Consider the following 17,381-nt stretch of genomic DNA (forward strand, 5'->3'; position numbering starts at 1 on the left):
GAAGTTGAAACCTGTATACGAGTAAAATCGAACTCAGGATTTGATCGAGCATCCAACACGATAATTTGGGATCGAGAGATGGTGATAAAATCCTAGAGATCGGTCCCTGCCTTACCAAAATTAGCCATCGGAACCACCAGACTTGCCTTCGGGTTTATCGAGGTCATAACCAGTCCCGGTCATAACGGTTTCTAGGAATATATTGCCAGCTTATCATACAGGGGTCCAAAATTCCAGCAACTAACCAGGCATTACGGCGGAAATCATGAAACATACCAAAAAGGGGACCAACAGTCAACAAATCAAGGACCTTTTTACCTTTTATGGAATAATAGGTTAATCCTTAAAAGTAGGTTCCTTTAATATATAAACGGGCCTCACAATTCATGAAACACATTGTAACATATACTCATAAGCAATACATTATCGTTATCCTCTAAATTCGTATTCTTTGGTATCTTGGTGTCAATCAAAGTACATTCAACTTGAGGGTGGTCAGCTTGCCTAGGCTGAAATCATCTTATTCGTGTGGATTATAGTTTATTTATCGTTATTTATTTCAATTACAATCTAATTTATCATTCAGTATCAAGTTAATTTGCATATCCTTTAAACCACTAACAAATTCAATTGTTATCCCATTTTAAGAGTAAACAGTTTGACGCCCACCGTGAGGCTAAGGATAATAGCGGCAATTTGATACGAATCATCATAACACACCCCATTTTACACTTGTTCTTTGAAGTGTTTTTGATTTCAGGTTAGGATCAAAATGTCAAACCCACAGTCTTTCCCTCTAAACATAGACATAGAATTCGTCCACCATGGCAGGAATAACAATGTAGTGCTCGATAACGAGGCGACATCGGTCGATCTTGGTAGAATCCCGGTGGTGGTTCCCATCGACGCTTGTTTGCATACGTCCATCGACACAAACCAGCCAATCGACCCCGAAAATAGCGTGCGCAGGGAAGTGCATTCGATTTCCCAAAACACTCACGACGGTGAAAATAATGGGATCAACCTGCGTATGATCTTCAAAATGCTATAGACTCAACAGACGGCGATAGCTCAATTGCAGAACCAACACTGAGCAGGAATAAACCCGAGCTCCCTCGGGAAGACATCCGCAGAAACGAACCAAACTCAAAAAAAATGAGCGAGAGTGAATCGGGTACTAACCCCGAAATCCTGAAATTGCTCGAAGAATTGACGAAACGTATAGAAACAGGGGAAAAGAAAATCGAAGCCAATGATAAAAAGGTTAAAACCAACAATTCTAGGGTCGACCAAATCCCAGGAGCACCCCCGATATTGAAGGTCCTGGATTCCAAGAAATTTATTCAAAGGTCTTTTCCCCCGAGCGCGACTCCGAAGTCGATCCCCAAAAAGTTTCACATGCCCGAAATCCCTAAGTACAATGGAACGACCAACCCAAACGAGCATGTAACCTCTTATATATGCGCCATCAAAGGGAACGACTTGGAAGATAATGAGACCGAGTCTGTCTTGTTGAAAATATTCTGAGAGACCTGTCAAAGGGAGCTATGATATGGTACCACAACCTTCCTCCTAATTTTGTTGACTCTTTTGCTATGCTTGCAGATTCCTTCATAAAAGCACATGCCGATGATATAAAGGTCGAGACCAAGAAGTCATACCTTTTCAAAGTAAAGCAGAGGGATAACGAGATGCTCAGAGAGTTCGTTTCTCGATTCTAGATGGAACAGATGGATTGCCCTCTATCGCGAACGATTTGGCCGTTCAGGCTTTCACCCAAGGACTCAACATTCGAAGCTCATTGGCTTCACAGTAGTTGAAACAGAACTTGGTAGAATATTCAGCCATCTCTTGGACCGACGTCCATAACCGGTATCAATCAAAAATAAGGTCGAGGATGACTAACTCGGGACCCCTTTCCGGATCCGTACACCCCGTGTGGATCACCGACTGAGTCAAGAGTGTCACGACCCAAACCGCAGGGCCGCGATGGGTACCCGGTGCCTTACACAACCGAGTACCAACGTAACATATCTTTCTTATCATACCGTTATGAGTAAGTGGGCCAGAAGGGCCGTAATGAGATAACGAGAATAAAACATAAGGGAATACTAGACATAGGATGACCCAACATGATATAGAAACTTATACATATGACATACGGGCCTATAAGGCCGATATCATCATTTCTCTACTCAAAACATAGACCGATAAGTCCATACAAGTATCCATATACATGACATCTGTCTGCAAGCCTCTAAGAGTACATAAATGTCATAAAGGTCGGGACGGGGCCCCGCCATACCAATCAATAAATGTCCAAATCATACTGATCAAATAGGCAACTTCGGAGCAAGTGGAGTGCACAAACACCTTCTGTTGAGCTGATAGCCTACTAGGAGAACTCTCAACCTATCTATCGGGACCTACGGGCATGAAACGCAGCATCCCCAGGCAAAATGGACGCCTGTACAAATAAAGTACCGAGTATGTAAGGCATGAAAATAGTATATAAAAGACATGAAAGAAATATGGAGTAAAGAACTCAACCTATAATTCTGAATAGCTCTGTGAATCATGAAAATTTTATAATGTTATGCATGTGCGTATAAATATCATACCATGCATAGGTATATATGTACATAACATCATCAAGATTCTGAGGGCATCTCATCATATTATCTCAGCCACTGTGGGCGAAATCATCAACGTATACCAGCTAATCAGGTGGTGATGCGTATATAATGCCATAACCTTTCCTCATATCTCATATGCATATAATATACGCGTATATAACATCATCTAGTCATGGGTCAATGTACATGTATAAGTGAATGCAATGCATAAGGAAGTAAGTCTATAAGATCTCTCGGAATATCATAAGACCCATGAGCAGACGATATGATAGTAGGACATATGGGGAATCAAGAACATAGGCAACCCTAGTACTTTTAGGAATAGAATCATTTGTGAAAGTTGTGTGCTTGCTCGTTTTATTGCATCATATGGATCATGCCAAAAGGAAAGAAGGGATAGCATTAATATACCAGTATGATCTCTTCCTTATTACTCAACAAGCTCAACACAACTTCTTTCATCTACAACAAGTGAAATTATATTGCCGTTAACATATAATGCCGTACCATCGTATTTGGCTAGTCGTATGTCTTAAGGAAAATCGGGCAGCAACTCCCCTATTTTTAATACATCCCAAAGATCACTAAGGGTCATCAACAACCAAACAACAACAACAACAACTATAACCAACAATAGCAATAACAACAATATAATCCAATATAAGTTTCACCGATTATCTTAACAACCAAATTGAGCGGCAAGCTCATTTTTACTCACAACAAGATATAAATTGAATCCAACTCTTATTCCATAAATTAGTTTATAACATTAAGAACATCATACTTATATGTACTATATTATTTCTAGTTCAAAACATCCACAAATGCCTTCCAAAACAGTCCCATACGTCTAGCACCTTAATGTTTATCGTCAATCACTTGTTTTTAATCTTTTCTTATTCAATAAACTTAATTAACACCTAGAAAAGCTTAACAACAGTAGCCACAACATTATCAAATTATTTCTTACAATTTCCAGCCACCACAAACCATCTATTTAGCTACAAAACAGTCCAACCAAAAAGGCAACTACATCCCATGTTCTTTCAAGTGCTATCTTATGGTTTCTCACTCAAACAACACAGCCAACACAAGATTAACCTTAAGCACAATCAATAAGATGTTATACATACCTTGGACAGCATCTACAACTCGAAACCCTATCTCAACTTAGCTCACAATAGCCCTCAATCACGCCACAATATCATAGAAACATTCTCTTATAGTCTTTAACATCTTAGATGATGATTTGAGTTGATTTCCCTTGAGTTTGGTTCTTGGGATATTGGTATATATTAGGGAGGGTTTTGGAGAGCTGTTAGATGAAATTTGGGTGAGAAATGACCCGAAATGAATCTGAAACACCTTTAAAAAAATGTAAGGTCGGAGGTCGTCTCAAGTGGGTCCCAACCGAGCTGCTTGCGCAGTCTCGCAAAAATATGGATATCTCTCTACTCCGACATCGAATTAATGAACGGTTTAATTCGTTAGAAATGAGACTCATAGACCTTAAATTTGGTATATAATATGTCCCAAAAAGACCCCATATAGCACATGAAATATATTTCTCAAAAAGCTCTGTTACAAGGAAAATCCTTAGTCGGTTTTTCCGCAACTTTAATCCGATTTTTCCCAAACTTTATATTTTCTATCCAAACACCATATATAGCCATATTATGACTTTAAACTCATTTAAATAATGATTAACAAGTCTCATATTCATTACATCACCTTGGGACGCACATGGTGTAACAAAGAGAGACACCGATCAGGAACCTAGATCAAACCGAGATCGGTATCAATCGTACAATAGGGATCGGAAAATCAGTGGGTATGGGCGAAACCCTATGAGAAATGAAAGAAGGAATGACCGAGAACAGAACAACTGAGGACTCATAAGCAAAAACAATTTTGATAGACCCATCGGGCCTAAAGAAGCACTGAGGCTCTCAGAGTATAATTTCGGCATCGATGCCTCTGCTATCGTGTCCGCCATCGGACACATCAAATATACCAAATGGCCTCGACCTTTGCAATCCGATCCAGCCCAAAGGGATCCTAACCTTATGTGTAAATATTATGGTACTCATAGACACAGAACGGGAGATTGTCAACAATTAAGGGAAAAAGTAGCCTGGCTGTTCAGCAACGGGCATCTCCGAGAATTCCTCAGTGATCGGGCCAAGAACCATTTTTGGAACAGGGATTCTAATAAACGAATCGAACTAGAGGAACCTCAGCACGTCATAAACATGATCATCGGTGGGGTCGACATCCCTCAGGGACTAATGCTGAAGCGTCCCAAACTTTTCATCACAAGGGAGAAACAAACTCGAGATTACCACAGGAAGGAACCTTGTCATTCAACGACAAAGACGCAGAAGGGATCGCACATCCCCATAATGATGCACTAGTAATATCGGTACTCATAAATAAATATTAAGTTAAACGTGTGTTGATTGATCCAGGTAGCTCGGCCAATATCATCAGATCGAGGGTTGTGGAACAACTCGGCCTACAAGATCATATCGTACCTGTTGTCCGAGTCCTAAACGGGTTCAATATGGCCTGTGACACCATTAAAGGGGAAAAAACATTAACGGTGAACGTCACCGGAACTGTATGTGAAGCCAAGTTTTATGTAATCGAAGGGGATATGAGATACAACGCTCTGCTCGGAAGGCTGTGGATTCACAACATAAGGGCAATACCATCTACATTACACCAGGTGCTAAAATTTCTGACGCCCGAAGGAATCAAAATAGTTTGCAAGGAATAACCGATCGCAAGGGAAATATTCGCAGTCGATGAGGTAATATCGGCATCCACACTCTCGGTACCGAAGGGTCCGAATCCAGTGGTAGAAATTGGGGCCAAATAGCAATCACTGATACCAACCTCGACAGAATTGGAGGAGCGGGGGATAGATGAGGGTAACGACTACGGAGTCCCCAGGTCTTTCATAGCCCCCGATGATTCTGAAGCTATAAAATCAGCGGTCGAGGACTTGGAGCAAGTCATACTAAGTGAACACTTGCCCGATCAAAAGGTATACCTGGGCATGGGGTTAAACCCCCAGCTCAGGAATAAACTCATTCAATTTCTTATAGCTAACAAATATTATTTTGCTTGGTCCCATAACGGTATGACACGGATACCACCAGAAATAACCACTCACAAGCTAATCTTGGATCCAAAGTACCAGCCGGTCAAGCAGAAGAGGAGGCCCCGGTCCGAGGTCAAACATGCTTTCATCAAGGACGAGGTATCTAACCTCCTTAAAATAGGGTCTGTTCGGGAAGTTAAATACCTGAATTAGTTAGCAAATGTAGTGGTAGTTCCTAAGAAAGGGGATAAATTACGAATGTGTGTAGACTATAAGGATTTGAATAAGGCATGTGCCAAAGACTCCTTCCCTTTGCCCAACATCGATCGCATGATCGATGCCACGGCCGGCCACGAGATACTCAGTTTTCTCGATGCTTACTCCGTGTATAACCAAATACGGATGAACCCGGATGATGTGGAAAAAACCTCTTTTATCACTAAATACGGCACATTCTGCTATAACATAATGCCATTCGGGTTAAAAAATACTGGTGCCACTTACCAACGCCTAGTAAACCGTATGTTCGAAGAATAAATAGGAAAATCAATGGAGGTTTACATTGACAATATGTTGGTTAAGTCCCTACGAGCATAGGACCATTTAAAACACTTGCAGGAAACCTTCGACGTGTTGAAAAAATACAACATGAAGGTGAACCCGAAGAAGTGTGCGTTCGGAGTTGGATCAGGTAAATTCCTCGGATTCATGGTATCCAATCGGGGAATCGAGATTAATCCCGATAAGATCAAAGCCATCGAAGATATCACGGTCGTAGATAACATAAAGGTCGTGCAAAGGCTAACTGGGCGCATTGCCGCTCTGGGACGATTCATTTCGAAGTCGTCCGATAAGAGTCACTGATTCTTCTCATTATTGAAGAAAAAGAGTAACTTCTCATGGAATCCGGAATGCCAACGGGCCTTGGAAGAGCTCAAGCGATATCTATCGAGCCGGCCGCTGCTCCACACGACAAAGATTGACGAACAGCTACACCTTTACTTAGCGGTCTCGAAGATAGCGGTAAGTGGAGTCCTGGTCCGGGATAAAAAAGGTACGTAATTTCCAATTTACTATGTTAGCAGAACTTTAGGTGAGGCCGAAACTAGATACCTTCACCTAGAGAAATAGGTGCTTGCATTGATAAGCGCCTCTAAGAAGATAAAACCGTATTTTCAATGTCACCCCATACGTGTTGTGACTACTTACCCATTGAGGAGTGTAATGCATAAACCCGAACTCTAGGGAAAATTGGCCAAATGGGTCGTTGAGGTCAGCGGGTACGATATTGAGTATCAGCCCCGAACCACCATTAAATCTCTACTTTTGGCAGACTTTGTGGCCGATTGTTTGCCGGCGCTGGTACCCGAAGTCAAAAGAGAGTTATTATTGATCTCAGGTACTTCTTCGGGAATCTGGGCCGTCTTTACAGACGGTGCCTCGAACACGAAGGGTCCGGACTTGGCATCATTTTAAAGCCACCAAAGGGCAATGTAGTTAGACAACCTATTAGAACCATAAAATTGACTAACAAAGAGGCCGAATATGAGGCCATGATTACATGTCTTGAACTAGCCAAAAGCTTAGGGGCAGAGGTGATCGAGGCTAAGTGTGATTCCCTCATTGTGGTAAATCAAGTTAATGGGACGTTCGAGGTAAGAGAATAACAAATGCAGAGATACTTGGATAAATTATAGGTAATATTACACTGGTTCAAATAATGGATTCTACAACACGTGCCTCGTGATCAGAACAACGAGGCTGATGCCCTCGCTAATTTGGGGTCGTCGGTAGAAGACGATGAGCTCAATTCAGGGACAGTCGTACAACTAATGAGGTCGATAGTCGAAGTGCCGAGATAAACTAAACGAGCCTAACGTGGGATTAGAGAAACAAATACATAGAATACCTGAAAACCGGAAAATTGCCCTCAGATCCCAAGGAATTGAGGACCCTACGTACGAAGGCGGCACAATTTAGTTTGTCTGAGGATGGAATCTTAGTCAGAAGAATATTTGATGGCTCGATCGCGATATTTTTTGGACCAGGAGATACCGAGTATGTTCTAAGGGAAATTCACGAAGGCACCTACTGAAATCATTCAGGTACCGAAGCATTGGTCCGTAAAATAATCAGGGTCGGTTACTACTGGATTGACATGGAAAAGGATGCGAAGGAATTCATACGAAGATGTGATGAATTCCAAAGGCATGCTCCGATGATTCATCGAGCCGAAAAGCTGCAGCATTCGGTCTTGTCACCATGGCCATTCATGAAATGGGAGATGGACATCGTTGGCCTCCTTCCACGGGCACCTGGTAAGGCTCAATTTATTTTATTTATGACTCACTATTTTTCTAAATGGGTGGAAGCACATGCAAATGAGAAGGTTTGAGAAAAATAAGTCATCGATTTTATCTGGGACCATATCATATGTCGGTTTGGAATATCGTCCAAGATCGTATGGACAACGGGAAACAATTTATTGGCAGCAAATTAAGCAAGTTTCTCAAAGACCATAAGATTAAAAGGATATTATCTACTCCCTACCACCCTAGTAGGAATGGACAAGTAGAATCCACCAATAAAACTATAATCCAAAACCTCAAAAAGAGATTGATCGACGCCAAAGGAAAATGGAAGAACATCTTGCCTGAAGTCCTTTGGGCATATCGTACAACTTTGAAATCTAGTATCGGGGCCACCCCATTCTCGCTGGTTTACGATGCCGAAGCTCTGATGCTGGTCGAAGTCGGAGAACCGAGTCTCAGATTTTGATATGCTACCGAAGAAGCAAATAACGAGATCCTGAACACAAGTCTGGAACTACTAGACGAGAAATGTGATGCCGTCCTCATTCGAATGGCAGCCCAGAAACAACGAATCGAGAGATATTATAATTGAAGACCCAGCCTTCGACATTTCAATATCGAGGACTTGGTATTGAGGAAGGTCACGTTAAACATTCGGAATCTGAACGAAGAAAAACTAGGACCAAACTTGGAAGGTCCGTATAAAATTTTTGAGATCGCCAGAAAAGGGTAATACAAACTCGAAACAATTAACGATGAACAATTATCGAATAACTGGAACATAACCCACTTGAATCGATATTATTGCTAAGGTACGACCCCGACCACCTTCTACATTTTTAACTAACACTTGCAGGTACCCAGCACAATTTTTCAGACCTGAAAACATGCGTTGCACTCTTTTTACCTTGATCTGATTTTGTCCCAAATGGGTTTTTTGGCAAGATTTTTGACGAGGCAACAGTGAAATCGTGCTAACTTAGAATCGAAGTCAACGGTATTCGAGGCTCATCTACAACAAACCCCGAACACTGAGGGGCATAATCCGGAGGGAATAATTTTTCGATTCTTGTGCTCTAACAATCTAGGCTCGACCAATAAGATTCGTTCAATAAGATTCTATGTAAAGTCTAAACGGTCGATTGAACCGTGCCCACGTAGATCACACGAGTCCGGACACAAAATACAAGTTTAACTTTGTATACTACGCACAAAATTGAAAGAAAAGTTTTGCCTTTTGGATAAAAGTTCTTGTCTTTTCAAAGATTTTTTTCGTTTGATTCCCCGAAGACACCAAGACCGAGAGCCACTTAACTCAGGGACTGCCATTTAGGCATTGCCTAAATTAAAAGGCTAAGGCCATTCCGGGTTAACAAAACCCGAGGGCATAAAGTTTATTTGGAATTGCCCGAAATAAAAGGAAAAGGTCGTTCCGGGTTAACAAAACCTAAGGGCATGAATCTTATTGGGCATTGCCCCAATGAAAAGGCTAAGGTCGTTCCGGGTTAACAAAACCCGAGGGCATGAAGCTTATTTGGTATTTCCCGAATGAAAAGACTAAGGTCGTTCCGGGTTAACAAAACCCGAGGGCATGAAAATTATTTGGCATTGCCCGAATGAAAAAAGGCTAAGGTCTTTCCGGGTTAACAAAACCCAAGGGCATGAAGCTTATTTGGCATTGCCCGAATTAAAAGGCTAAGGTCGTTCCGGGTTAACAAAACTCGAGGGCATGAAGCTTATTTGGCATTGCCCCGAATTAAAAGGCTAAGGTCATTCTGGGTTAACTTCACTCGGGGACTCCTAATTAGGCATTGCCTAAATTAAAAGGCTAAAGTTATTCCGGGTTAACAAAACCTGAGGGCATGAAGCTTATTTGGTTGTCCGAATTAAAAGGCTAAGGCCACTCCGGATTAACAAAACCCGAGGGCATGAAGCGTATTTGGCATTGCCCGAATTAAAAGATTAAGGTCGTTCCGGGTTAACATAACCCGAGAGCATGAAGCTTATTTGGCATTGCCCGAATGAAAAGGCTAAGTCTGTTCCGGGTTAACAAAACCTGAGGGCATGAAGCTTATTTGGCATTGCCTGAATTAAAAGTCTAAGGTCGTTCCGGGTTAACAAAACACGAGGGAATGAAGATTATTTGGCATTGCCCGAACTAAAGGCTAAGTCCATTTCCGGGTTAATAAAACCCGAGGTTACAAAAGCTTACAAAAACCTGAGCAAAACACACTCTCGGCAAGTCATATTCTAAAAATTATAAATATTCAAGGAAGAGTTCCCGGACATACCGGATCCCATGATGCCTTAGAGATAATGAAATCAAAGTCAAAGCATGTTCGGAATGATGAACATGACTATTTAATGCTAAGGCATTTCAATCTTTGCAAAACATAAAAAGAAAAGCAAAGGAAGAACTCGAAAATTATCAAAACATAGAAAACTTGTATTTACGAAGTATTTTCTTTACAAAGGCCGAGCAGCCTCGACACAGAGTACTAAGTACAGAAAAAGAAACAAAGTCAAACAGTGGCAGCCTAATCTTGCCCGGAGCCCGCCTCGTCATTGAGATTTTCGGGGTCTTCTCCAGCCTTGGACCTGCTTGAGTCCTCAGAATCTTCCTCTTCGGGATAGGCCAACTTCTTGGCCTTAGCTTCGAGCACCCCAGCATCCTTGATCTCGGTCGATAAGTCAAAACCCCGAGCGTGAACTTTCTCGAGGGCCTGCCTTCGATATTGCCACTTCATATGCTCGGTTATATTTTTCGATTGATCTTGAGCAGCTTCGGCATCGGCCTTGTACTGGGCCACCATTTCAGCAACTTCGACCTTGGCCACGACGACTTCTGACTTGGCCATTTTAAGCTCCTTGGCCAAATTATCTCGATCTGAGAAGGCCGAACGGAGCCGAGATTGGAGCTCCTCAACCTTTTTTGTCTGAAACTCGGCCCTTTCCTTTATCGTTCTTAGCTGGATTTTGGCCGATTTTTTGTTGGACCTGTGGATTTTGACCATCAGTCACCGAATCAAATTCATCATCACTTACTTCGAAAACTTTTACCTGCTCAACCAAATCTGCATGATCCTTCCGAGCCACTTCCAGCTCGTCACGGAGGTTCTTAGTCTCCCCTTTGAGCTACTCACTAAGAAGTTTAAAGGCATCTCTCTTCTCATTAAGCTCTCGAGCTTCGGCTTCGAGTTGTTTTAGGTCATCCCGGTACCTCAAAAAAGCCTCGTGATGAAGCACCGAAGCCTACGAACAAGAAACTCTAAGCCATCTGCGAAATAATCTAAGTATAAATCAAAAATTCACTTAGGAAATCATGAAGTTACCCAGTTCAGCACCTGTTCCGCTTCATTGAAAAGGAAGGGTGCATCCACCTAGTTCATCTTAGCTTGATCATCCTCGGTCACCAGGCACCGAAGATAGCTGGCCACCCCTACGGGGTCGAAAAACACTTGGGCATCCTCCGGAAGGGAAAAAACAATGGTGCGTTTCCGACCAGGATATGCACTCGGGGCTGGGAATCGATTGATCAATTTCGGGCTCGAAGAAGGCCCACTTGCCTCATAGGGTGAGCTCTTCCTCGGTATCTCTAAATTTCCAAATCCAATGGCGTCCTCCGTGGCCATCCAATCAACAACGTCGAAAAAACCACGGAATGGGTCGTTCGATCTATGGGCCCCATCGATGGGGCGTTCTTTTGCAACTTGGGCCTCGTTAAACATAGACTTTGTGAAATAGGGCGACTCGGCAATCTCTATTGGGCCGAGTGCTTCCTGCAGGGCTTTGCCCGTATCTCAGGAAGCCTCAGTTCATGCCTCCACCTCGGCCTCCCCGACATGATGAAAATCGGCCTCGCCTCCCCCTGGTTCGGAGGCCCCTTGCCCTTCGAGCTACATCGACATATTGGCCATCATATCAAAGGCTTCTCCTTCCCCCTAGAAATCATCCCTCAATTGATAGAGTGAGTCTGGGGACAGTGCTCGACCACTGGTGCTTCCCTTGGGTTTATGCGCCAATCTATTCCTTGGCCTCTTCTTATCAGGGCCCGGAGAACTCGGAGCCTTTTTTCCTTTTCTTCTCTTTATCCTACCCCGAAGCAGGGGGCTCAGTGAAGATAGCGTCATCACCAGATGGAGGCCTCATCTCGACATCTTTTGGTAAACCTGCAAAAAAGAAGTAAAAGCGAGTTAGAAATCGATAGCGCGAAAGGGAAATCAAAGTCACTTGAGAAAACTCTTACCATGGGAACGAGCTTCCCATCGGCCCTTCAAGAGCTCGCGCCATGAACGCTCGGAATAAAGCCTTTGTTTTACAATGCCCTCAACCCATTCCTTGAGTCGGGGAACCGCGTTCGGCATCCGAGCAACAACTGCTCCACCACAAAATATAGATAAGAGGGGAGGAAAAGAAAAGAGCAACGAACGAAATCTTAAAAGGGAGATTATACTTACGTTTCATATTCTACTTTTCAAGAAATGGCATATGCTCGGCTGGGATAGAATCCGAGGTCTTCATTCAGAAAAAATGACCTAACCAGCCTCGGTCCCAATCTTCATCGATGCTGGAAAATGGAGCCTTACTGGCCTGACGGGACAGCTTAATCAGGCCACCTCGATAAAGTTGGGGGCTATACAAACGCATAAGATGATCGATAGTGAAGGGATACCCCTCGATTTTGCTCACGAAGAAGCGGAGGAGAATTACTATTCTCTAGAATGAAGAATGTATTTGACCGAGGGTCACCTCGTACCTCTTACAGAAGGCAATGATGACCGGATCTAAGGGGCCCAACGTGAAGGGGTAAGTGTAAACACTTAAAAAATCCTCCATGTGGGTAGTAATCGCTTCCTCGGGCATGGGGATCACTACGTGTTTATCAGCCCAGTTGCAATCTTCCTTGACCTTGGCAAGGACACTATAGGTGATCGAGCATATATATCTCGAGACTGTCTCACACCGGACCGGTACCGAGGAAGTTTTTTCGACCTTGAAATCAGCTCTGGTTGGGCACCCCGTAGGGACAAACATTTGCAGAGGAGATTCCGGTGTCGGTTCCTCGGCAGCGGCAGATGAAATATTTTTCTCAATAACCGGTCGTGAAGCAGAGGGAGTTTCTTTTTGGGGAACAGATTTTGAAGTCTTTGCCATTGCTTTTAGTGAAAAGGGTGGAGAAAGGGAGATGTTAATGAAAGAGAAGGTATGATTGACACATGAGCCACTTTTACGGAAGTTTCTAGAAAACCAGAACGGAAGAAGTTTGAATATAAGCCAGAAAACCAGAGAGTGAGAGTGATGAAGTTTCTTAAAGCACAAGAACAAAAAGTTTGAATGTAAAGTTCAAATGGATAAGTGAGAGGGTATTTATAATTTTCCAAACGACGGTACACGTCTTGGAGTGGCCGACCGTTAACTGACATATATTTAATACCTAGAAGACTGGACCAATCGGACGTTTCAACTATTCTTATCACTTACGTCATGATTTTGCCGCTTACTTCATGATTTATCGAAGAGGAAATCGGGAGCTCACATGGTTTCTTGTCATTTACTCTCCGAAAAATGAGAGGACTATCTATATACGGGTAAAATCGAACTCAGGATTTGACCGAGCATCCAACACGACAATTTGGGATCAAGAGATGGTGATAAAATCCTAGAGATCGGTCCCTGCCTTACCAAAATTAGCCAACGGAACCACCAGACTTGCCTTCGAGTTTATCGAGGTCATAATCGGTCCCGGTCATAACGGTTTCAAGAAATATATCGCCAGTTTATCCGACAGGGGTCCGAAATTCCCACAACTAACCGAGCATTACGGCGAAAATCACGGAACATACCAAAAAAGGGACCAATGGTCAACAAATCAAGGATTGTTTTACCTTTTATGGAATAATAGGTTAATGCCTTAAAAGTAGGTTCCTCTAATATATAAAGGGGCCTCACTATTCATGAAACACATTGTAACATACACTCATAAGCAATACATTATCGTTATCCTCTAAATTCTTATTCTTTGGTATCTTGGTGTCAATCAAAGTACATTCAACTTGAGGGTGGTCAGCTTGCCTAGGCTGAAATCATCTGATTCGTGTGGTTTGCAGTTTATTTATCGTTATTTATTTTAGTTGCAATCTAATTTATCGGTCAGTATCAAGTTAATCCGCATATCTTTTAAACTACTAACAAATTAAATCGTTATCCGATTTTGAGGGTAAACAAACTTCTTTTGCGATCAGCAACAATTTGAGAAAAGTTGAACACCTCTGTCATTTTATTGATCCCTATAAAGAGGGACGAACTGATATTATAAAAGCAGAATACCTAATTAACCCCTAAAGTTTGCATCGTTTATTTGGTGCACGTTTAAACTATTCGTAGTACTAATTATCATCCCCTTGGCTATTTGAAGCTCACAATGTATAGACACCTCCCCATTGAATTGTGCCTCAAAAGTGAAAAGTTGTGGTTCATGGAATCTAGGTTATTTACTTATTTATATGAAAAAGGGACCAAAATATATATACTCCAGTAAAGCTTTGGTAGGAATTAGGAAAGGGGGAGAAAAGCATAAGTTAGTTTGAAAAACAAATCTAGTAGAAGAATATGCAGTTCCGCTTGCCCCAATTTGGACCTAGAATCCTTAACTAACAATTTCATTTTGTCGAGATTTTCAGCAGTGATACATACACAAGTAGAAGAAATTTATATTTTCTTACAAATCCAAATGTACATAGTATATGCTTTACAAAATAATTCATGTGTGTAGTCAGATCTGAATAGTGACATTCTCCAGAAGCTTACCAGAATTCACAACTAAATAATAATCTTAAAAGATTGAAGACGCGCAAATACATGAAAACATACAGTACAAAATATTTGTTAGTTGAACTGCAAGTTCTGAGGAATAAGAGACTAAACTCATGTTCAGGCATTCCGTACTCCCTCCATCCTATCGGATTGCCCTATTTACGTTCCAATTGTTAGTTTAATTGGTTTGACATCAACGAAAAATTAATTCGTCCTCCAAAACAACTTTCAAACATTTTGAAACTAGTTACCACTTATAATAATAGACCACAAAGTCTCAAACTTTCATATCCTGAAATCTTGAAAAGTATATTTATAAGAAAACTGTAATCTGCATATATTTTTCTTTATAGAGAAGCAAAAAAACGTAGTGCCCTTTAGATGGAGGGAGTACTAATTAAGGTAAAACTCCCCACAATTCCGGACTCAAATCCGTATACTACCCGAATTGTTATAATAAGCGCAAAATCCTGTTTACGTCACTAGATGGAGGGAGATACTGAAGAAGATAGTATATGAATTATCGAGAATTATCGCATTTGCTGAGGAGTTGGCGAGCTCGGACAGTTACTTGCAGGCGTGCAAGGGCGTGCATGCAATGGAGAGCTATTCTAGCTTGTCTTCTCACACATGCCCCACGTACCACTGCTTGAAGCCTCACAAGGCTTTTCAATGCCTTAAACGCCCGTCTCGCCTATATATAATTTTCATTGCCAGAATCAAGAACATGTATATATACATAGCAAATATTAATTAACGTCAAAAGGAAAATTAAGAAGATGGTTAAGTAAAACTTACAAGATGACCCCTAAAGTGAGATTGGATAGTAATAGCAGCCATATCCTCTTTAGACAGAAAATAGGTGCGGCCATTGTGCTTTGTAGATTGCCCATTTGCACTGCTTGTTCTAGTTGTAATGGTGTTGTTATGTAGAACAATGATTGTTTTATGTGGAGGAGATGACCTGAATAGTTTCTTACGGACACTGCCAAACCAATTCTTCTTGTACATCCTCATGTTTGATAAATGTTAGCTTCTAGTTTTGGTTAGTTTCAATTTTGGTAGAGCTTATGAATGGATAGATTTTTATGTGTGTTATTCATTCAGGGAAAATAAGGAAGCGTACGTGGGCAACATGTTTGTTAGGAAATAAGAGAATGGGGCAATGGGTATACTTAGAACGTGGCAAGATGAAATTGATTTTGTGTAGTAGTAACTTTTAAGTATTTCAAAAGACCATTCCAGCACCAGGGACCACTGATGTTAGGACATGGCCGGCCTGGGGACTTTTGAAGTAGTGGAATACCAACCCATAATAGATTAAAGTCAAAAGAAAGAAATTTTAAAATTAAATATATTTAAGTTATATACGCGATATGATTTACCTTATTTATATAATTTAACATGCATGCAATAGTGGTGGTTAATTATTACTTATTAAGTTACTAATTAATACATTTACCATATCCTTTTCCTGTAATTATTTTATAAATAAGCTGTGTGAATATTTTTCGTACCTTTAGTACATTCAACTTAAATCAATTTAAAAAGATTCAACTTGTATAGTACCGGTTTGGGTCCAGCCGCTTGTTCTGCTTCTGCCAATGCGTACCATCCTTTACATTCAAACCAACGCTATTCCCTAGAAGTTGGCTGGTCAATTTTTATGTGTTTTTCTATATCGACCTATGCATTGCTCTCCTAAAGTATTTTTATAATATTACCCTCACGTTGTTTTCCGTTATGATTCGTTTAATTTAAGAATGAGATTATTGAGTTTCCTTTGTATTATATCGCCCAACCTATTTGTACCTACCATCTTATTATATATCTTTGCTTTCAAGCAGCGCAAAGTTGTAAACTAAAGCTGCTTGTCAATTTCCCTTGTTTATAATCCGAAGGACATACCTATCTTTAGAATATTTAACCCACGATAGTACTATTGAAAGAGTTCTCAAATCGTCATTTGTCGAAATGGCCCAAGAAGCGATGAAGTCGGTGGTCGAAGAGTCAACAAGGGACGAAGTCGAAGAGTCAACAAGGGTCGGGGCCGAGGTCGAGTACTTTTGACAGAGTTATAACGGCTAGTTTCAAAATAGGATATTACAGAGAATATTCTAGTGAATATTCTCTACACTTATACTATTAGAATTTTTTGAAAGCATATTTCTTAAAAATAGAAAAAGACATTATGATAGGAGACATGTGAGCAGGGTCGGCCGGAGCCTAAGGCCACTAAGGCAATGGCCTTAGGCCCCCAAAATACTTAGGGCCCCAAAATCTGTAAATAATAAGTATATATAATAGAGTTAATACCCTAAAACCCACTTAAACTATCATATTTTTGTCAGTTTCCTACTTAAACTATTCGGTGTCCCGAAAATTCCCTCCCCTCAACTATATTGCCCTTCATATTAAAACCCCCTCGTTGCTGACCTGGCATAACGTGTATAAACATTCGCTTGGGAGTGCGTGTCAACGAAAAAGCCATCAAAATGGCTCATATGATAGAAA

General features: G+C 41.3%; 1 protein-coding gene across 1 annotated transcript; it reads right to left on the reverse strand.

Moving 5' to 3' along the window:
* Positions 1–14,740: 14,740 nt before the first annotated feature.
* Positions 14,741–15,980, reverse strand: LOC104105295 (protein IQ-DOMAIN 20). The gene is made up of 2 exons (XM_009613554.4): positions 15,666–15,980; positions 14,741–15,561 (listed from the first exon to the last, which is right to left on the reverse strand). Exons 1-2 carry the CDS (start codon positions 15,882–15,884, stop codon positions 15,388–15,390), a joined length of 393 nt encoding a protein of 130 aa, XP_009611849.1. The 5' UTR covers positions 15,885–15,980; the 3' UTR covers positions 14,741–15,387.
* Between the last annotated feature and the right edge of the window lie 1,401 nt (positions 15,981–17,381).

Source organism: Nicotiana tomentosiformis, chromosome 2 (genome assembly GCF_000390325.3).
Source record: "Nicotiana tomentosiformis chromosome 2, ASM39032v3, whole genome shotgun sequence".
Lineage (NCBI taxonomy): Eukaryota > Viridiplantae > Streptophyta > Magnoliopsida > Solanales > Solanaceae > Nicotiana > Nicotiana tomentosiformis.